Genomic DNA, 22,769 nt, shown 5'->3' with positions numbered 1-22,769 from the left:
AAAGATTACTGTTTCGTCTTTATGGGAATTTAATCTTTTAATATCTGAAAGAACTTTGGGCCGGGACCCACGTGGACTACGAATCCAGACCGTCTTACAAGAAAAATGGTAGGCTAGGCTCCCTACCTTGCAGGGCACGTGCATGCACGAAATGAATTGTGTATGTATCATAGGTCCCTCGTATTGTTTGTATCGCCTGAGAATTCAACAATATTAATAGGCCTAATGGTAGCTCTACACATTAATGTTTTTAAGCAGATAAAATTCCAAAATATGGTACATGATGCAGTCATGTCTACAGTGGAATTCACCACGACCTTTGCAGGACTTAAACCCCATTAAAAGCTATTAAACCAAGATAACACTCATTGAAAACAGCTCAACTGATTAAATCATATCTTCTCTGGTTAAATACACACAACATATGTTTCTGCTTTACATGTACAATGGAGCAATGAGCTGGTATCATAGTTTCAGTTGGGTGAACGATTATAAAGCGAACGCTAGAGAACAATTCTGTGTGGGCTTTTGTTTACGAAATGAGACAATACTCTGCTTATTGTTAACCAGCGTTCTTGAAAATGAGAAGCATGGTGGTTTGCAGACTTAACACGGGTTGGAAATAATTTCTTCATATTTTTGGTGTTATCTGTCGTTTACATATCCTTCCTAAAACACCAAAGTACGAATATTTCCAAACATCTAAATTAGCTAAAATTTAGGACATGTTACAAAACTATATTTTCTAGAATTGGCGGTTATTTTTCACACACGGCGTTAACTAGGCAATTACCCATACTTCTAACGTCGCTATTTGTAGAGGTTACGCGTCAATGGTAAGAACACTGTGTATTGTGTATAGGAAAATGGACAGTAACTGCAGTATGACGTTTTCTGTCTTTGCTTGTCACGTGGTATGTTGAAGTAATGAAGTAATTGAAGTTGTGATTATATGTTCAAATTTTCAAGATGGCCCCAACAAGTCAGTTGGCCGAGCGGTAAACAGGGTACAGGCGCTGGTAATATGTCGATACTGTATACATGATAGCGGTGCAGCGTGGGTTCGAGCCCCACCTCTGCCGAACTAAATTTCCTTTTTTTTTTTAATTTCATATTATGTTAGGGAAATGTGGCTGGGGGAATGTATGTATGACGAAGAGTGCTGTGGGTCGATAGGTTCATCCCCTGCAATGGTGATCCCCAGCCCGACTTGGGTCTTCACTCTTCATTCTAGCTTGTGCGAAGATTTTGTTTTTATAGGCCTATTTGTTTAAAACAGCATCACACTCACTCCCACAGCCCACACCCCACACACAACGCATGCGCATCACAGTATAGACATATGATATCCCTATTATCATTGATTAAATATTTTGAGCTCAAAATGTAGAAATATACACTTTGAGCTCATCTTATAATAATAGCTATAACAGGGCAAGGAAAGAACTAGGTCACTTTATTATTACTTGATTCATGTCGTATTTTATTCATAGGCTACATGTCGTATGTATCACGGACGTTGAAACTTTAAAAAGTAACACTCTCTTTGATGTCCACTCCCCAATCAGGGAATTCCCTTTTAACAAAGGAGCACCTGCGTAGTACAAGGTACTGCAGCAAGGTTGCACTCGTTCTACTTGATGTGGCTTCATGTATTTATCATGCAGCCTATTATAAATATATCTATTTCATTCAATTACAGGTATGTATTTAATATAAAAACAACATTTGAGGCTTTAGGTATTTTAGTCTCAGCTCAAACCAAAGTAAGAAAGTTTGAATTCTTATGTACCGTACGTTAGCCTAATGGCGCACATGGCTCCTTTGCCTTGGGGTAAATTTCATGTACAAAGAGAGAGCTACCTCCTCTAAAAATCACAACAAGAATTAAGGGTGTGTGCATGCCCTTATTTGCTGGTGGGAATTTTGTGGGAGGGCGCTTTAAGTTTGTGTCTAAAATACCAGTTATATCAAAGGGGCCCATAGCGCCATTAGGCGAACGTCTCTGGACTTCCATTGACAATACAACAATATTCGTGTTCCCCCCCCCTTTTGTCAAAAAGTTCGGGGAAATAATGCACCCAATCGGGGCCGGAAACTGGGGAATTAGTTATTAAATTTTAAAACAGTCAGAGAATCGAGACCCTGAAATGAACCAGACTTTGAAAACCTGCGTCACGTTACTGCCAGGCCCGTGCGCAGGATTTTTTTTGGGGGTGCTGATTTTGAAAAAGTGGACTTTTTTCCAAAGGGGGGGGGGGGCGATTTTGTGAAATGTGGACTTTTCCCCCCAAATTTGGACCTTTTTTGACCAAAAAAACATAAAAACCTGAATTTTTTGCTCGCTTTTCTCGCAAATGCTTCAATTTTGGGACTTTTGGTATACTTTTGCAAATTTGGGGAGGTGCAGTCGCACCCCCGCCCCCCCCCTGCGTACGGGCGTGGTTACTGCCAAACACACGCCTTGGTGGTGGGCCTATATTAGGCCTATAGGCCTACATGTAAAACATCATAGATGACTTGGAATAAATGCAGATAAAGCAAATATAATGTAACCTTTACAACAATAAATACCTATACACGCCTAAAATAACTCTAAAAACCCTAACATGGAATTCAAGACTTTTTGGTAGTCAATTGAAAAATTCCAACTTATTTGTGTAATTTTAGATACCCTCTATAGATGGCGATGGAATTCAGATTTTTTTGGTAAGTCAATTGAAAATTCCAACTTTTTTTTGATAATTTTTAAAAACCCTCTATACCCCTCCATGGAATTCCAGACTTTTTTGCTAGTCAATTGAAAAATTCCAACATTTTATTTGGGTATCTTTAGAAACCCTCTATAGAGGGCAATGGAATTCAGATTTTTTTTGGTAAGTCAATTGAAAATTCCAACTTTTTTTGACAATTTTTAAAACCCTCTATACCCTCCATGGATTTCCAGATTTTACATGCACTAAACAGGGCCGAAATCCAGGTTTCTTCCTCAAGTATGCTTTGGAATTCCAGACATTTTAGAAAAAAAAAATTTTGCCCTCTATAGGGGGGGGTGCATGTTTTATCTGGAATAGCCCATTGTAGGCTATGCTTATATTGCATATTAATGTAAAATTTGAATGTGCATGTGAAATGGCACATACTAGACTGTAGCTAAATACAACTACGATATCATCAAATCACCTGATCATACAAACAGGGAACAAAGTTTATCAAATATCAAAAATTGAGTATGTGCCAACTAACGAGTTAAACGATGTTACATGCATGTATCATTATTATATAACATTTACTTTTTGAAATTTGTTAAATATCTCTGGACAGAATCAAATTGCATGTTAACACTCTGGCTTAAGTATTTTTATTTGTATTGTTTTTGCGGCCTAGCAGCAGTGGCGGTGCCATATGGGTGCATATGACCCCACCCCACCCCCTGGTTAAAAACCCAAATAAGGGAAGTTTAAAAGAACAAAAAAGCTATTGTTTATACCAAATTTCCAAGAAATTGAACACATCCACAAAATATTTTCAGATTTGACAAATTTCTATAAAAAAACATTTTTTGGATACAATGTGCCAAAGTTGGACTATTTCGTCCAAAAATTATGTTGAAATATGACTCATCCATATATCTAAATTCACCTCCAAACAAGAGACAATGATAATACCAAAAGGCTAAAAATGTAACCCATGAAATATATACGCTGGCCCAATTATGAGCGAAAATCATGAATTGTGCCACCCCCCCCACCAAAGAGAAAACACAATCATTTGCACTGACATCATTCACAGACTGCACTTTGCAAAAGCCCTATAGTTGTTTGTCTTATCAGATCTGAATTGAAGTGTTTCAATATTTGTATGTTTTATTTATGGAAATAACTTCAATTGATCTCAATTAAACCAAACTGAACTGAATTAAATGAAATGACAAAGGACCATTTGCACGAAATCTGCATGCTCACATGAAACCAGATCAATACACATCAGAAATCGTCATGCAGACAGCTCTAATGATACAGCTCATAAAGCGAACTTTGACTGATTAAATATTCAAATTGATAACAACTTGCTGGGTCGTCTATACAGGATGTCCCAAAATAAGTCAGTGGTTTGATTTTTGAGAAAAACTAGAAAAATTGAGCCACAGATGTAAGGCTGCAAAAACTCTCCATTGAATGACGCCGTGTGGATGTGAATCCAACCAGTATGGTGTAACTTGACGCCAACAGAAAATTGCAAAATTAGTCATGACGCACTTTTTACATCCAGAATATATCTTCAACACTGTATCAAATGAGCTTCTTGCCAATTGTAGCTAAAGATTGTGGCTTTCACATCATGTAAACACTGAATGGTTGTTGAAAACAGTCTCAAATATCACACAATTTGTTTAGGCCAGCTATTTCGGGGATACCCTGTACAACCAAACTTGAATAATTACGGTCAGTAATTTTGCCAATTTTCACACATTTCACACAAAAATGTGGGTGTTATATAATCTAAAATAAATTAAGCTTTTTTGTGATAAAAACCATAAAAAATGAATAAGGAGAGTGCAAGGGTGCCATGGGTTAAGCAATAATATTTAACAATCCGTGAAACATGGGTGACCAATTTATAGCCATTGTAATTTTTTTAAATACATGTAGGACCTAACTATATGTAGGCCTAAAGTTGAGCATGTTGAGTAAAGAAACCACTGAGGTAGAATAAACGCAGGACCATCTATCTAGCTTTGCATGGTGAAAATAAAAATTTAAAGCCATTATCATTCTTTTGGCATTGGACCTACTATTACACTGACATTAAAAAAGAATTACATTCACAGATTTGTCAGCAGTTGGGGAAGAAGTACTTGAGCTAAGGCACAGATAAAAGAGAGATAGATGAAAGAGGGAGAAGATAGAGGGATGTGAGCTAAAGCAGGAACAGATGAAAGAATGAGAGACAGGGGCGACATAATGAAGTTGATTAAAATGAATGAAATTAATCGACTGACCAATCTTTGATAAATTTAGGAGTTGCTTAAATCGTTCCGTGATACACTTTCAAACTGCATTCAATTTACAAACCCCAAAAGACGGGTGATCGCTAGTAATCATAAATAAGAGTTAGTTATGAATTTGCTTGTTATTTTTGGTAAATGGACCCATAAAGCCATGTTAATAATAAGATCCCTGTCCATTTTTATATAATACATAGAGCATTCATTTTCGTTCATTGCTTTCTTTTCAAATTTTTGTAGTAGGATTTATGCATCTTTATTTCACTTTTTTTCTTGTATGTGTATTTGATCTTTTAACATGGATCCCTCTCTAAATGCTTTTTTTTTTAAATAATCAGAGAGCCTGAAATATTCACAAAATATGAGTAGGGCACCAGAACAAATTTGTTCAATCTTCGGATCGCCCGGTGACCGGCTTCGAGGGTTGTTTTTAATTAACTAACAACTAATTAATGCCAATGTCAATACAGCCAGATTCATATGTAATTACAATTAACAATAGTCAATGAATTGATTTCATAAAGATCGACCAAGCATTGCTGGTTGATCGAAAGATCAAAATAATTGAGTGGCCCAGTATAAAAACGGCCCATGGCACATTTTTGAAAAATAGAGGGCGCTGTTGAAAAATGTCAAAGGTCACCAAAGGTCATCCATACAAACATAACACATCATGAATGTAACTCGGGAATATTGTCAATTTAATCTTTTTTAAATTTCAAATTTCTTACATATTTTATTGAACATTTGTACATTGAACATGACAAAAAATGTGCCAAGGGCCGTTTTTATACTGGGCCACTCAATTTGTTTTCTATTGCCTAGGTAACAAGAAATAAGTATAACATAAAGCCAATTAAACAAAAAAGGAAAATACATTAACAAAAACATAAAATGTTTTGCTTGTTTTCGTTTGATTTTGACAGTTTTAACTTCAACAACTTTGAACCAAGATGGCGACTCCTGTCACCCACATCAAGAGAAGTGACCTGAACTATGTGAAGCAAATAGGAGAAGGGGGCTTCAGTTCAGTCTATCAGATGACTTGGATACATCCATCACTAGGTCCTATAGAAATAGCTGCCAAGAAGTTGATTAAGCGTGATGTACGTGAGTTGGACATTATGTGTGGCCTGGATCATCCCAATATAGTGAAATTGCTTGGAGTAGTAGATGAACAAATGGATTTCATGTTGATTCTCGAGCTGTGTGACAAAGGTTCCCTTAGATCTTATCTCCAAGAACTTAAAGGCAAACGTCTGTCTGATGATCAGTTTTATGACTGGGCGGAGCAGGCTGCCAGACCCTTAGAATATCTCCGCCAAAAGCATATCACACATAAAGACGTGAAATCTCCCAATTATATGATAACAAAAGAAAATAATCTGAAGCTAGGCGATTTTGGGATAGCCAAGAACCTTGACCAAACTGTAAACAATGCCACTGAGACCGCATCATGCCGCTGGATGGCCCCAGAACTTTTAACACAAAATATACTGTCACCTAAGTATGACATATTTGCATACGGAGTAGTACTGTGGGAACTGCGTACAGGGAAGTATCCATTTGAAGGCCAGGAATCACAAGTAGTCACCTGGGGGGTCTGTCAGTTGAATAAACGACTGCCAATTCCAGAAGACTGCCCTCAACCAATCAAGAACTTGCTGAAGCAATGCTGGGAAACCGACTGGAAAAGAAGGCCAAGCATTGGTGAGGTTCTTAATGTGGTAAGTAGTTTACCCCATTGAGTAAGTATCCCCTGGTAAGTTTATTTTTTTTATTTATAACATTCGGCCGAAGCTAAGCCCAATATAGTGCTCAGAGGCTACTAAATTCAGATATAATCCAGATATAACAGGACAGGGACATGGGAAGAGGTCCGATTTTAGATGCAGGAGGAAAGCCGGAGAGCACCTGGAGAAAAACCTGCGAGGATAAGCATGGATCAGCAAGGAAACTCACATATGGCACTGTGGGGAATTGAACCCCAGCCACAGTGGTGAGATGCGAGTGAGAAGACCATTACACTAGAAGAGTTCAAAGCATGTAGAAGAGTTTGAATATCACAGATATACTTTTGTAGGTCCTGTGGTTCTTGAGTTATGCTGTAAAGAGGGTTGAAACAACAACAATTTTGTAAAACGTATATAATTCATTAACAACAATAAATCAAGCAAGTTTTCAAAGTATATGATTTGTCGAATGAACTTTTGCAAAACATCAATGTGTTATTTTTCAATAATATATTGATTGAGGTAATGAAAATTGACTGTTTTGGCTGCTTCGACCAACAATACCTCGACTACCCTTAAGTGAATGACTTACACGTACAAGCAATGATGGCTTCATTAAGGGATCTAAAATGAGCGTTTATTGTGTTTCGACAGTATTTTTGTGGGACATGAGAGCACCTCAGACCTATCGAATTGCATTCTGAATCTGAAGCATGTCTTTCTGATATCAAATAATTTTCATTTTTTGAAAATCACAATATAATACAAATTTTATGACAAATTAAACAAAATTGATATTTTTCAAATTTTTGATATATAACAGTCCTCGAAGTAAATTATATAAATCTAATGATATATTCTTAAAGTGTATGTAGCAGGGAGGAAATGCCGACGGTCAATTGAAAATTTTGACCTTTCATATTGAAGATATGGATTTTTTTCCCAAAAAGACCTAATTTTTATTGGTGTTTTAGGAAAAAAAATCCATATCTTCAATACGAAAGGTCAAAATTTTCAATTGATCGTCGGCTTTTCATCCCACCTACATGCACATTAAGTATAAATCATCAGATTTATAAAGTTTACTTCAAGTACTGTTAAATATCAAAAATATCAATTTTTAATGATTTGCCATAAAATGTGTATTACATTGCGAATTTCAAAAACCAAAATTATTTGATATCAGAATGACATTTTCAATATTCAGAATGCAATCGATATGTCTGATGTGCTCTAATGTCCCAAAATAAATACTGTCCAAACGTTCATACCCCACCCCTTAACTGAGTAGTTACTTTTTGTGCCATGTGCTTTACCACTTGAGAAGATGTCTGACTACTACAAACACAAGTTGAATGTGGTTTTTTTTTGTGTTTTATTGTGCAAGGCATTAGATGTTTGATGGTTAAAACAATGTTTTGCAGGAAATAAAGAGGTTTTTCTGATCATGGTCAAGCTGTTTAAAGCACATTTAAAATGTTTATGATTGTATTTTTAATATCTTCAAAATCCTGCATTTTACAAAGTGGTAAATTAAAAAAAAAATCTACGAGTGTATATTCATACGTAGTAGTAGATAAAATAATAGAAGAGTTTAACTTCAACACTACACTATTTTTTGCTCACCTGGGACGTTTTCACTAGTTTGACTAGCGTCTTCAGCAGATGGTGATGCTGTGATGATATCTGTGCTTTTGCCCAAGGGGGTGGGGCGGCACTACATTCTAACATCCTATGACTTCATCCTGTCAATCATATGACGTCATCAGTGATAGGTATGATCATCAAATTTTCAAGTATGATGTTTCACATTGAAATTGTTTTGTTCAGAAAGGTGATTATTTAACTTAAAAAATGAGGGGTCAACCATGTCTGTAGGACAAAAATTAGCGAAGTTATGGGCAAATGTATTTTTCCAAGTTCTGTACTTTACAATGAATTACTGTACAAACAAGCAAGTACATGCAACATTTTTCAGTACGGCGGTCCATTTTACACAGGTGTTGGCCCTGATCATTTGTTCGTATATCCGCCATTTTGGATTTTTGCCATTTTGTGCATTTTGAAACCAAAGACCAATTTTTTCTTCATTTTTTAAAGTCCCCAATTAATCTGTATGCAATTACCTATCATGTGAGACATGTTAATGGCTTGGCTTCGATTTAGTTTTCTTCTTCTGACAATTTTCACTTTACGGCCGCCATCTTGGATTTTGAGCTGAATTTTCATAAATTTTCAAGTTTTTCCGGATTTTTAAGCCGCAGGCGAATTTTTTCTTCAAATTTTGAAGTCGCTAAGTAATCCTTGTACAATTATCGTTCATATAGTACATGCAAATTGGTTGGCTTCGACTTAGTTATCTTTTTTTGAACTTTTTTGAACAAGTGATCGAGCGGTCTATGTACATCAACCCCTGTGTTTACAGAAAAGCGATTTTATTTGAAAAAAATTACTATCACTGTATGATAACTTCTGTATCAAGGTATACCAATTGACACTTTTTATCTTTCTACGTAAGGGTTCTGGCATCTAAATTTCAAATATTTGTATTTTCCTGTGGGGATTGCACAGTTAAGCCATTTCTGTGGTCACAAGTAGTAGTTGAATGAGGCCCTCTGTAATAAGCAATGTGGGCATACCTATTAGTGAGGGATATCCTGATTGTAGACAAGATATCATCACTGCATCACCCTCTACTGAAGACGCTAGTCGAACTAGTGAAAATGTTCCAGGTGACCGAAAAATAGTGTAGTGTTGAAATTAAACTCTTCTATTGTATAAAAAAATCAATTTGAATTTTCATTCATAAAATCATCAAAACTTAATGAATTTTACTTTATACAGATTAAAGCAGTAGCAGCACAAGTTAAAGCAGCAGACAAAGAAGCAGCAGCAAAGGAAGCCAGACAGAAGCAAATCATCAGTGGACCATGGAAGCTAGAGAGGGAGTTTGGTCATCAGGATGGTCCTGGTAAGCTGTCTGTTGTGTTTGGCATAGCAGCGAATCCTAGTAACAGGGATGTTGCTGTTGCTGACTTTGGGTCATCACAGGTAAATGTGTACGCGAGCAATGGAGAGTACAAGTTTAGTATGGATACTACTCAAGGACTGGAACCAGGTGAAACATCACATCCATGCCAAGTCACTGTCAATTCACAGGGTACTGCCTACTTTGTGACTGATATAAGGAAACATGTCAAATGCTATGATTCAATAGGTGCATCCAAGGGTCACTGGGTGTCATCATGTCCAAAGGCATCATCGCGATCACCAAGTCTGGTAGGCCTGGCAATGGATCATGAAGGACATCTACTTGTAGGGGACTGTCATAATATGTGCATTAATAAGCATAGTCAAGATGGATCCTATCTAGGCAGTACCAAAGTAAGCATTGTACCCAGGTGTATTGCAGTGACATCACAAGGGATGATTGGTGTAGCTGGGTGGCTTAAACCTCCACAGATAGTAAGCAATACAGGACAGGTGATGTGCACTCTCAAGCATCCTTTAGATGAGTCTCAATGGAATCCACGGGGTGTTTTCTGTTATGAAGACACAATCCTTATAGCTAACTTAACAACACACAATACATGTATATTGTGCTATTCTGTATCTGGCAACTATCTGGGTGACATTCCATTACCAGACCTATCAGGTCCCAAAGGTATTACAATGACAGCAGATGGCAAGAAATTACTGGTGTGTGTGCTTGGTTCAGTTCAGCTGTATTCTTTATAACTATATTCATTCAACTTGAAAGAAAGAATTGGTTTTCAAAACTGGTTAATCCATTTGACAAAGTTTGAGGAGAAACAACACTTTTCTACGGAAAACCTACATATATATATACATATCCAGATTGTAGATAATCCCGGGGCTCAATTTTCTTAGCAACTCTTCATTTGTAGATCAACTACCACTCTTCCAGTACATTTAAAATTGGGTAATTGAAGCATAAGAGTATACTCTGTCATTTGGCGGGATGTAAAGCCATTGGGCAAGTTGAAATCCATACACCCTGTATGGATCACATTATTCTACACAGGGACAGTGAATTTGATTATTGGTGACTCCATTAATTTCAAATCTGCATCCTCTGTGTACATTATTGGTCGTGTATTTCATGTGTATGGATTTCAACTGGAATGACCCATTGGTTACAAGTACAGAGAGCCATACTTGTAAATGCAGCTTGAAGTCAGTTTCAAAAAGAGTAGGATCCCAGTCACCCCTGGTATGGTTTGGATATTCACAATATAAGTACTAAAAAAGGATGTGCTATGAACTGCTTCTGATATCTTGAAGAAATGGTGCCATACAAAAGCGTAATGTAAATGTAGATTATATCTATATCAAATGTATGATAGAACAATAGAGGTATATAAAAAGACTTTTTTATGTATGAAATAAACTGCAAAAAGAGAAAATTGTCTACATTTCATGTTTTTCATGTCCATTTGTGAATATTAGCAAAACAAAATTACACCAGATGTAGGCAAACAATGGGCTCTTCCAATTGAAATTTATACACCGGGAAGACATGACCTTAATACCCAATACAGGGGGTGCAGACTTTAACTGGGCTGAGTCAGGCATATATGTAACTCAATTTAAAATCATATTCTGTGTGTGGAAGATTAAGATCTTGCCTTCCATAGGGGGTGTATGGATTTCATCTGGAATAGCCTATTTTCAGTGGTAAAGATTTTCAATAAAGTACCTGTGAATCTATAGGGTTTGAATCACAGTACATTTTATTATTGTATATTATTTTAAATATCATCTTTCCTCTTAAAGGAGTATTTTGTGATCCTAGCATCCACTTTAGATATCCACGAAAAAAACTTAATCCCAAAATTTCAGTTGATTCCGATTTTGCATGATTATGTGTATAAAATAATAATAAAATAACACTGCTCCATAGACCATTGTATTGAAATTTTGTTCTGGTGTACAAGAACGTAATTCAAATTTGGCAATATTTTTGATAAAACGAATTGTACATAAACATTATGTAGCCAGGTTTCCTGTGGTATAAAAATCTTTTTTTGTTGAGAAAAGTGGGGGGGGGGATGAGGCTAACCAGTGGAAATTTTAAATGAGAAGCGATGAGAATTGGTCAAACTATGACAATTGAAAATTGTCTCATCTCTACCAAACTTTCTCATCCAAATGAATGAGAAATACTTTATGTCATCAACCTGTCACATTGTATTAGGGAACAAACCAAAAGATCGATGACGTCCTATAAACGCGTAACTAGTTTCGTGACATAATAACAATAATGACACATTCTTTAGACCGATGTTTTTGTACAAACGTAATCGAGTATTTTTACCCCCTCCCCCTAAACGAAACTAGTTTCGTTTATAGGACGTCATCGATCTTTTGGTTTCTTCCCTTATCATGTTAAATTTTCACATTTAAAACAATGTGACTGGTTGCTGATATGTTAATTAGTATTTCTCATTCATTTGGATGAGAAAGTTTCATAGAAATGAGAAAATTTTAAAATCTCATCAGTTTGAAAGAATTCTCATTTTAAATTCTTACTAGTGGTTGTGGATCACAAAATGCCCCTTGAAGTAGAGAAATGTATGTTATGGGTGAAACTGATGATTACTGCATACATAAAGGATTGGGCATTCCAAGTGGAATCCATACACACACTATGGAAGACATGACCTTAATCTTCCATGCAGGGAGTGTGAATTTCAAATGGAGTCACCCAATTGGGTGATTACATTTGAAATCCACACTCCCTGTGAGATTAATGTCAAATCTTCCATGTAGGTGTTTGGAATTCAATTGAAATAACACACTGCCGATGGTTGAATGTTGATAGGACTACTTATTACTTACGTCTATATAACAGGCATTGATGTAGTCTGAGTGTGAAATACCATCTAAGGGAGTTAACTTCACCCGGGAATGATCATCTGTGAAGAGAAAACAGAGATTCAACAGAGTTTATAATATATGACTACATGAAAGTTCAATTATGATGACAAAAAATGCTTACATGCTGAAGTATCCATCTTGTTTTCTTTGTAGTTGATGTATAACTTGGTGTGGAGGTTCAGTCTCCTCAACTAAGGCTACAACTTTGGCGGAAATTTGTTGCCACACCTGCACGTTCTGGTGTTAAAAACATGCAATCGGAGGCAAATATGTGATAGTTCCGTATTATTTTGTATAATAGGCCCTAGTTGCAAATGTACATTCAGCTTACACTCGCCCCTTCCCCACCCCCCATTTTTCAATGTTGGGAGACTGTAATGTAGAAATGATGACGATTTTGTCCAAATCAACATTGCAATAAGGGAGCGGGGAAGGATGTTGGCCAATTAACGCTCAGGTGTGGCAACATTTTCCGCCAAGGTTGTAGTCTAGTTTTGACCCGATTTAGTCCACTCAGGCTAATGTCGGCAAATACAAAACTGAGATATAGCTAGAAATAGGTTGGGTTTATATTTATTTAATTAGTCGTATTTAGACTATGAACAAGTAAAAATGTTGTAAATTCACAACCAAATCAGTTATAAACTTGGGGTTTGGACTGATAGAAAGGAATTTTTTTACTTCATTTAATCATTGCCCATTGGTTTTAATGGGAAGGAAATGTCTGTCAAAATGTTTGGTTTGGTAACACTAGAATATAGGCAATAGAAACTGACTTACAAGCTATAATATTTCCGTATCTATTCTTCTGTTTATTTTCTGGTTTCATGGCAGCTGTCCAAGGGTGAAGTTTACCTTCTGGTAGAGTCTGTATGATAAGATAACAAAAAGGATAGGTATACTTCGGTTCACTTCAAGTTTGGTAGGGATTCTTTTTTGCGGGTGTTCCGCAAGCGTACCAACGAACAGCCCTCATATGCTATGTGTGATTAACTTTATACATATTTTTATTCTGCAACCCTGGAAATATGCACCTACATCATTACCACTCTTGAGGAGATCCAAAGTTTAGTGTTATTGGATTGGAGATTAAGTAAGGGAAACAATGTCAAATAGTAAATTGGGCCATAAATATTATGTTCTCAAGTTCTATGTTCACATACACACACATGATTTAACAATTAAGAGACTCTTAAAAAATAATGATGTAATAATAAAGTAAGAATCAATCAGTCAGTCAATCAATTAATCACCAAAAAAGCAATCAATCGATCAATCAATCACTCAAAATCACTTACCAGATATTCCTGTTTCAACCCATCCTTAGTCTCAGCTTTTTTCTCTTTGATATAACCAGCCAGTTCATCCACTCTGATTGGGTCGTGACCTGTAGGAGTTACTCTCCTCATAGATGGTTTATGACTTGCACCGTTTTTATGCATCACCAAATTGGACAGTGCGTCATCGGACTCTGCACGTTTCATCCTTGTCTTTATTGGTTCCGAGTTGATGATTTTGAGTTTAGGCCTTGAGTTTTCTTCATTGCCATTTTTACTTACTGAAATTAATAAAGACAACAGTCAGATTATTTAATTTGAAAACTTTCAAATTATATAATCATAATACTTAATTAGATAATATCAATAAAAAATGGTAAACTTGTGATAACAAAGCTGTGTTTGGCTAGAAAATACTCTTTATTGGGGCTTATAGTAAATGAACTGCAAACTTCCATGACTTATATGTATGGTGCAATATCATAATTATTGGCTATGATTCCTTTTTTATTACAAATGGGTTAGCATAATTTGTTATGATCTACTTCGTAGATGGCCAATCTACTTCGTAGCTGACCAAATTGACAAAGATTGGTACCATTTTTAAAAGTTACAAATCAAAACGATTATTAATTACAGTTGGAATTGCAAGGCAAGCTCAGTTGCCCGCGATGAGCCCCTGTCGCCTATCCCAAGTGCCTGTTCAAAGCGTGTTTTATTCAATTGTTAATTTGAAACGTATGAATTGTTACAATGCTTTACAGCTGTACACACGGGCATAGTGTGATTGATATTACCTAGTGGTAATCCTCATCCGTAATCCTTGTCCGTTGGATTCACCATTACCCACTTTAACCTAGTGGTTATTTCAGGCTATATCATGGTCACACACTGCAATATATACCTCTGCAGCTCTGCATGCTCTTTTTAATTTGGAACTTCTAAAAGTACACCAAAATCATATACTTAATTGTATCAATCTTTGTTTGTTAGTGAATCCAAATGGAGCTAACAAGATTCTGCAAATGACAGTGTCACTAAAATTTTCATAGCATACGCAAGTTTAGATTTATAACATAAGTGAGGAATTTCTTTTTGTATTGTGTTTATGCATTTCACTTACCAATAACATTGTTGAGTGGAATGACATTAGCTTCTGCTATTTTCCTCATTCTAACATCTTTCTGCTGCCTGCAATAAGAGAACCATACAAATATACTACCATAACAATAAACGAGGAGACACAAGATGTCATCATAATGGAACCAGCAGGCATTGGCAGAGCGCTGGGGTGGTAGGGGATCACTAAAAGTACAACATGCTACACCCCTGCATTCTTGAAAGTTGTATCATTCTCATTATACGGAGGAAGTACTATCTTTAAAAAAGGTCATTTTGAGAGGGTGTCATGCATTATGAGTAACGGAACAGCCAAAAGGCTTTAGGGTTGGTTATATTGCTCTTGAATTTGAAGTGCGGTGAAATCAGCCTAAATTTAATGTTTTGTTTAAGGTCAAAATTGGCGTGCAACACATTTGTACAAATTACCACTTAAAGTATAGCACCTCAAAATACAATAAACCTGGGGGGTACTGTACTCAGGTTTGGTTTCCATAGTGAGGTGCCACTGCGAATTTGAAATTGGAAACATATACCAATTTTTGACAAATTTTTTGGCTAATCGATACAGCACATCCTTGTATGGGGATATGTACTGAGTATGTACCCTCCCCTGGGCTATAAACATCAATAGAGTCTGCATGAACCCAGCATTAATATGTTTAAAATTACACCCATCGCATGAACCCAGCATTAATATGTTTAAAAATACACCCAATCACTCAACACTGTGACTCCTGCAAGGGGGAATCCTACCCTGAACTTGGTTAGGCTCGTTAACAGAAGTTGATAACGACTTAATTAATTACTCTGGGTTATAATTAGCAAAGGGAATCACAAGTCAATAAAATATGACATAATTTGGAGTTGCCAAAATTTGACTTGTAAGCCCAATAATTAAGCTCTTATTCTTATTTTAAATTTGCTCCATGCCATTGATTTACTCAGATGGTGGAAACTGTGAAAACTTTGTTATGTTTATGGTTGAATAAATATGTGTATGAATAATATTCACATCAGGTCAATCAGGTATGTCTGATGTGCTATCTGGTCCCATAAAAATACTGTGCAAAGGTGGGTTACAGAGCCCTTAAGTCAATCAAATTTAAATCATGGACATGACTATTATTACTCGCTCGTCAAAAAATTCGATTAGGACATATTTTCATACATTCCGTCAAATTTCTCATTTAAAAAGTTGTAATTTGTTAAAATAAATTAAAAATCAATTTTGACTTTGTAGATGAAATCAGTGGTTTTATTTACTTGTGTGAGGTTAACATGTAGTCTTATTAGTTAAAGTTTCATCAGGCATGTCCACATGGAGGCCTCTTTGCTTAAGCAATGCAGTTCATGAGCAAAAAACAAGGAAAATCTGCCATGTGGACTGTATTGAGGATTCCAATCCCTAAGTTTTCCCCAAAATTTATCCCCAAGAAAGTTAGGGGTTTTCACAATATCCCAGAATGATGCTCAACTTGCCCTCGGAAGTTAGTTGGGCCACTTTTCACAACCACCATTTGGGCTGAAATATTCTGGCAACCCTTGCAATTGGTGTCAGAATTCCTAACATGTGAGATATCTGGATTTGTGCTGGATCCTAACAGTGTAACATGTGTAATCAGCTATTCCAGTTGATATTCACTACCCCCTATGGAAGACATAACTTTAATCTCCCACACGGCGAGTGTGAATTTCAAATGGGGTTACCTCAGCTGAATGGGTGACTCTATTTGAAATATATACTCCCTGTGTGTGTTATTAACCCTAACCATACCAGGTACTACAAAATACCACTTGATATATGCACTGTTCGTGCGTGCATCCCACATGGTGTGATGACGCAATCACCCTATAAGTAATATATAGGCACGGTTCGCTGGCCAGCGAAGCCCAACACCCATGGCAAAGTGTCGCCGACCCAGTGGTTGGCATGCGAGGGGTCTCGGGTTTGAATCCCACCCAGAGCAAACAACTTCTTTCTTTGTTTTCTCTCTTTCTTCCTTCCTTTTTTCCCCTTCCAGTCGTCAAAAAGCCCTTATGCTATTAGGATTAAGGGTCATGTCTTCCATAGGGGGTCATGGATTCCAACTGGAATAGCTAAAAACTATATTATGAATCCTTACAGGGTAAGTGTGTGTAATACTATATGAATTCTTTCCTCATAGATTATGATGCTTAGGCCAAAAAATTGTAAAAACTTGTTTGCTGTTCCTCATCCAACCGCCCATTCTAAACATATAACCTGAAAAACTTTCTTTTTGTCTGAAAATGTTTTTTGACTATTGTCATCATGAATTTTGAAATCAACTAAAAATGTTCTGAATTAATTTTAGATGAGCTCTCATCGAATTCCCCCTACACTTATACACAAACGTGCAGAAAAGGATTTGATATATTATTTACTATGCATACTGTCTCAAAAAAAGTTGTGCAAGTTAAAAGCGCCCTCTTTGGCAATTATAAAATACTGTTGTGACATGATGCTTAAAGCAACGTCAAGCGTGCAGTCTTAGCTCTCGAATGCCGTTTGTTCTGTTCAATTTGCTGCTTTAATCTCGAGATATGTTTAGTTAACAACGAAAGGGTAAAATCACAATTGTGCCACTTTTACTAAGGAAGATAGCTGAACATGAAAACCAATGATAGCATCTAGTTTATCAAGAGTTCCTTCGTGAAATGAAAAGAATGCATTACACAACATTTCAAAATTGTTTTTACTGTTCAATCATGATACATGTATAATGATTCAATTTTTTCACTTAAAAAGATTAAAAGATAAATACATATTTCACATTCTGCTGTAAAATTATATACATGTACTATGTCAATGTATTTATCATGGTAAATACTGTTCTCTTTGTCAATTAAGCATGTTAAAAGACAGACAAATATTGCACACTTTAATGTAAAATTAAAATCATGTCAACGAAATATTGCATATCATAATTATACGTTTGGAATTTTACACTAAAGATTTAAAATTCATTGATGATTTTCATCAAATCATAAGCACATTTTCCGAGTGCGCAGCAGCTGAACCCGACATTGCTTGAAATAAACAGTTTAGCCATTTTACAGTTTGGTCTTTAACATTATTGTTCGTTTATATGGATCACTCAGAGCCCCCTTCCTTCTGCGTGACCGTCACCTGTAGCAATACACCTTGCTGTCCTGGTCTTAAATACAGTCATACTCAGCAAGTATTACATACTCATTTCTATACAAATGAATGTTCTCTTATTAACTGTACTGTATACAGGTATTTGGATATAACATTCTATTCAATTTCCTAAAAAGTGGCACAAAAGGGTTTTCATACATTTGTGTTTGGTGAAGCAGATCTCTGGATTGCCGAAACCAAAATGAATAAAAGAAACAGTATTTAAAAGCTAGGACTGCTCCCTTGACGTTGATGTAAGCAATATGTCACAACAGTATGTTATAATTGCCAAAGATGGCGCTTTCCACTTGCACAACTTTTTTTGAGACAGGCTGTATAACCCATTTCCAAGTCCTACAGACCTTGTGAATCTATCGGGAACTAACCTTTTGTTATACTAAATAGCAGTCCCAAGTCTTGCTTTACATACATCAGTAAACATAAAAAGAGCTACGCTTAAGCTTCTCCATGATTGTCAAAAAATGACACAGAATTTTTGGGTATAATAATAATTGTGTAATGTAATATAAATGACCAAAATTTTGTTATATAAAACTATTATGTAGTCCTAGGTTTCTGATAGCATACAAATCTCAACTTTTTTGAGTAATTTGGGGGTGTGAGTTAGGCTGTGGATCATGAACTGCCCCTGGCCTCTATAAAGTGTGCTGAGGCTTGTGAATCAACATCTAGGTGTTGTGCATGTGCATAGCTCACTAAAATCACTGCGTTTTTCGTTTCAATGTGTTTTGGTGAAATCCTTTCCGGTCATGTCACTGATGAAATATCTAGAAGACTTGAAGTTTGGGGAGTAAACAGGTAATCATCGGAAAATGGACAAATGGGAATAAAGAAGAATTTAATCATGCAATATATTCTCTCAGAAGCTGTTCATCTGTAATAATCAACAGAACCACAGATTTCAATTTCATCAATTATGAAAGTGGAAATGATCAATTATGCACAGCAAATCCAAACTTGTTATATGATTTGCAATTGTTATGTAATCAGTAATACCACCCACTTAAATTGTTAGAACTGTTTCTGTTATATTATTTAGCTCACTATAAACCTAGACCTGGCTTTCTGCCTATTTAAGGACAAGTAGCCTAATACACAGATTAACAGCTATTTATGTATCAGTAGGTTAATGACTCCACTGCAGTTGTTTTTAGCAATGGACTATACCATCTATTCATCTATTGTCTCCAATTGGAGTGTGTGAAAAATATCAACAGTTTGCTTTTGGATTAGTAAAATATCACAAGTTGCACCGATCATGTGGGGAGCACTCAACCTAAATTTTGGTAGTATAGGGGTGTACGGCACACACTTTGGGAACTAAGAACTGATTTTTGGGCAAAATAAGGGCTTGATGAATTGAAATTTCGGCATTTTGGGGGGTCTAGTGAATTGAAATTGGACCAAATTATAGCTTGCAAAGCTAAAAAAAATCCACATTATTTCAAATTTGAACAAAAGAGCTACAATTATCAGAGTTTGAGGCTCAAAGAATTGGAACATGATTCAAATATAGGCCTTTAGGAACTGCCAGAGAGCCTGAAAAGGGGACCCTTGACTGCCCCAAATACCCGTACCACCTTTACATGTGAGTGACACTTCGGGAAAGGTCTGAGGAATTTCACGATCCAACGCATCAAGTAAATGTTTATATTCTTCACAACGGGCTATTCTATTCCACTTAAAATGCACACTCCCCCTGTGGAAAACCTAACTGAAGTCTTCCACGGAGCGAGTATGCGTTTCTTAACATGCATTTTTTAACTTGTTCCCTATTTTGTAAAATTAGTAACAGTGAAAATTTACATTAGGTTTGCCTGCCCAATGACAAAAAGTAGTCTCATTTTTTTTTTAAATTAACAGTGTAACCTCTGTGTTACATAAGCAAACACTGACAAAAATGTGCTGACTTTCTTGAATAATCGGAATAAACACATACCTTTTTTTGATGACGATGAATGCCACCAGTACCGAAACAAAAGCAACAACAGCAATGCCCATTATAACTCCTACAACAATGCTGACAAGATCATCACTACCGCCATCACTCCCATTGTTACTGGAACCAGCTGTAAAAATAAGACAAAAATAAATAACTTACAATTTGTAGACTGAGCAATCCTGTCACTTGAGGTTGGGAGTACAATAGGGATTGGGGGGGGGGGTAATTTTTTGTGTAAGTATGCTCCCCAGAAAATTGAGGTGGTGGTACCAGAGACAAATCAGGTGGTACATGACTGTGCACCGGAAAGTGGTCTTTTGGTGCTACATATGTTCAAAATTATATGTCTTTTTTTGGTTTCTTGAAAACTGCCTGAAAAAACAGAAATGTGAGGAATGGGCAATTTATTGGTCTTTTAGGGCTGAAATAATCAAAGTTAAAGGTCATTCAGCACTTTTTTTGGTAAAATTCAGGGGTCTTTGGGAGCTACACTGTCCAAAAACAGGGTTTTTTTCCTGGGGAAGCACACCCATATGATAATTTGTGTTAAGTGGGATAGAGATGTGCTGCACACATTTTCAGCCATTGGTATATCTATTACCTCTTTTACTAGGCCAGTTTTGGCAAACTACCCACATATCAGTGGGGAGGTCTGGAGTCCAGAAAATTGTTGTCGTGACATTCAAGGGTCAGATTTTGAATGCCCGCACTGTATTGTAGTTGGCTAACTTCCGGTGTCACCCGCAAAATTATCACAAAAACTGTATTTACTGTGAACGTTACCGTATATTCACTATATACCTCATATATAGATTCCTCTCATCTGATTGGTTAAAAGTGGAGTCATTAAAATAGCTGTGCCCCCTTTTTCTATCAAGATGTGCCCGGGCATAGATTCAACTGTGCCCGCTAAATATTCGCAACCCGGATACACGGATCGCTCGTATACATTACGCACCCACTATGCGGCTGCCGTGGATTACAGTGTTGTAAAAGAGAATAGCGGTCACAGTTCAAGATGAATTTGACCTCTCCATGCAGACGACGACCTTTCAAAGCCGTAGTGAGTGCAGTGATTTGTTTACAATTTGTTACATGTCAAGAATTTATACCTGCCAAATGTCACTTTTTAGACAAATTACTATGACCTGAAGACATGGCATTGTGTGACGTTAGCACAGAAACGGTAGGGTTTTCGATATGTTATCGGTAGATATATTTCGGTCCAAATTCTGCACCCTTGCTCTTGCATGCACTGTGCATTTAAGGCCTATGGCTATACAGTTAAAAGCTTGTAGGCCTTGTCAGCTCAGGAAATCTTTTAACCAATCAAATGAGAAGAATCTATATTATTCGGCATATAGAACAAATATTGACTGCTTAATATTCGGGGCAAAGTTTAAAATTATAGGCCCGAGGTGATGTCAAAACCATGACTATGTTTTGACATCACCTCGGGCCTATAATTTTAACTGTGCCCCTCATAGCAGTCAATATTTGTATACCTTCACCCAATTTGTTTCTCACAGTGTTGGGCCATCATTACCGCATATTTCTTGAACCACCCCAAATTCACTGTAACTCACCCGCAACCTTGAAACATGCTGATTGACAACACCCACAGGAACCAATGAAATTAGCACTTAAGCTTGAAAACTTAACATGAAAATGACACTTTCTACAGTATGTTTATTTTCTTCCTGTTGCACCCATCATGCATTATTCTTATTAACAAAACATCAATTTTTATTGAATATATTACATACCTGTGTATTCTAAAGGAGGTCCGGCTTTCATATAGACCTGCGTGTACAACATACAAAAAATTCACAACATTCAAAACAAATTTTTGATAACCTACTGCAAATATTTTAACATCATACATTTTCAGTGTTAACAAGATATTTGGCACAAAATGTTTCCAAATAATTGTTAATAATAACATTGTGAAAACATTTAAAAAATATTGTTGTAATGTGTTTTCATACAAAACGTTTTAAAACCTGTATATAACCTGACATTTAATGTTATTCAAACATTTTAAAATAAACCAAAACCCAAAATGTAACTTGTTTAATATGTTTTAAAAACATTTTTGTGTTTGCTGCATGGGAATCCTAACCCTAATCATAACCCCAAGGACCAGTTTTTAGCCTTCTTTTATTATTATTATTCATGAAATGAATGGTCTCAATGAAAATTTTTAAAAGGTAATTTATACAAGTCAATATTGCTTATTAAGTTGATTTCCCAAAGTGCAATTAGTTGTGCAATCATTTCAGGTTTTTTTCACACTAAGCCCAGATATTTCCCCAACTATCCTAACTCAACTACATGTCATGGCAGTTTATGTCCTAACCAATTTCACTTTCTATTCCCAATGGGCTATTCCAGTTGAAATCCATACACCCCCTATGGAAGACATGACCTTAATCTCACATATTAGTGTAGATTTCAAATGGAGCCACCCATTCAGGTAACCCAACTTGGAATTCACACTCCCTGCATGGAAGATTAAGGTCATGTCTTCCATAGGGGGTGTATGTTTATCAACTGGAATGGCCCAATTCCTAGTATTTACTAAGCTGTTACTACACCTGAAATT

General features: G+C 36.4%; 1 protein-coding gene across 1 annotated transcript in view; it reads right to left on the bottom strand.

Moving 5' to 3' along the window:
- The window catches only part of LOC140138914 (receptor-type tyrosine-protein phosphatase delta-like), a 117,065-nt gene that overhangs the window by 25,687 nt on the left and 68,609 nt on the right, over positions 1-22,769 (bottom strand). Inside the window, exons 23-28 of the mRNA XM_072160700.1 lie at positions 21,931-21,967; positions 20,162-20,291; positions 15,043-15,110; positions 13,941-14,200; positions 13,423-13,510; positions 12,604-12,680 (exon numbers count right to left, since the gene is read on the bottom strand). Of these exons, the coding sequence (XP_072016801.1) occupies positions 12,604-12,680; positions 13,423-13,510; positions 13,941-14,200; positions 15,043-15,110; positions 20,162-20,291; positions 21,931-21,967 (660 nt within the window). The remainder of the gene's footprint in view (positions 1-12,603; positions 12,681-13,422; positions 13,511-13,940; positions 14,201-15,042; positions 15,111-20,161; positions 20,292-21,930; positions 21,968-22,769) is intronic.

Source organism: Amphiura filiformis, chromosome 2 (assembly GCF_039555335.1).
Source record: "Amphiura filiformis chromosome 2, Afil_fr2py, whole genome shotgun sequence".
NCBI classification, from domain to species: domain Eukaryota; kingdom Metazoa; phylum Echinodermata; class Ophiuroidea; order Amphilepidida; family Amphiuridae; genus Amphiura; species Amphiura filiformis.
The sequence above is the reverse complement of the archived record's forward strand: the minus strand, read 5'-3'. Positions and strand labels throughout refer to the sequence as shown.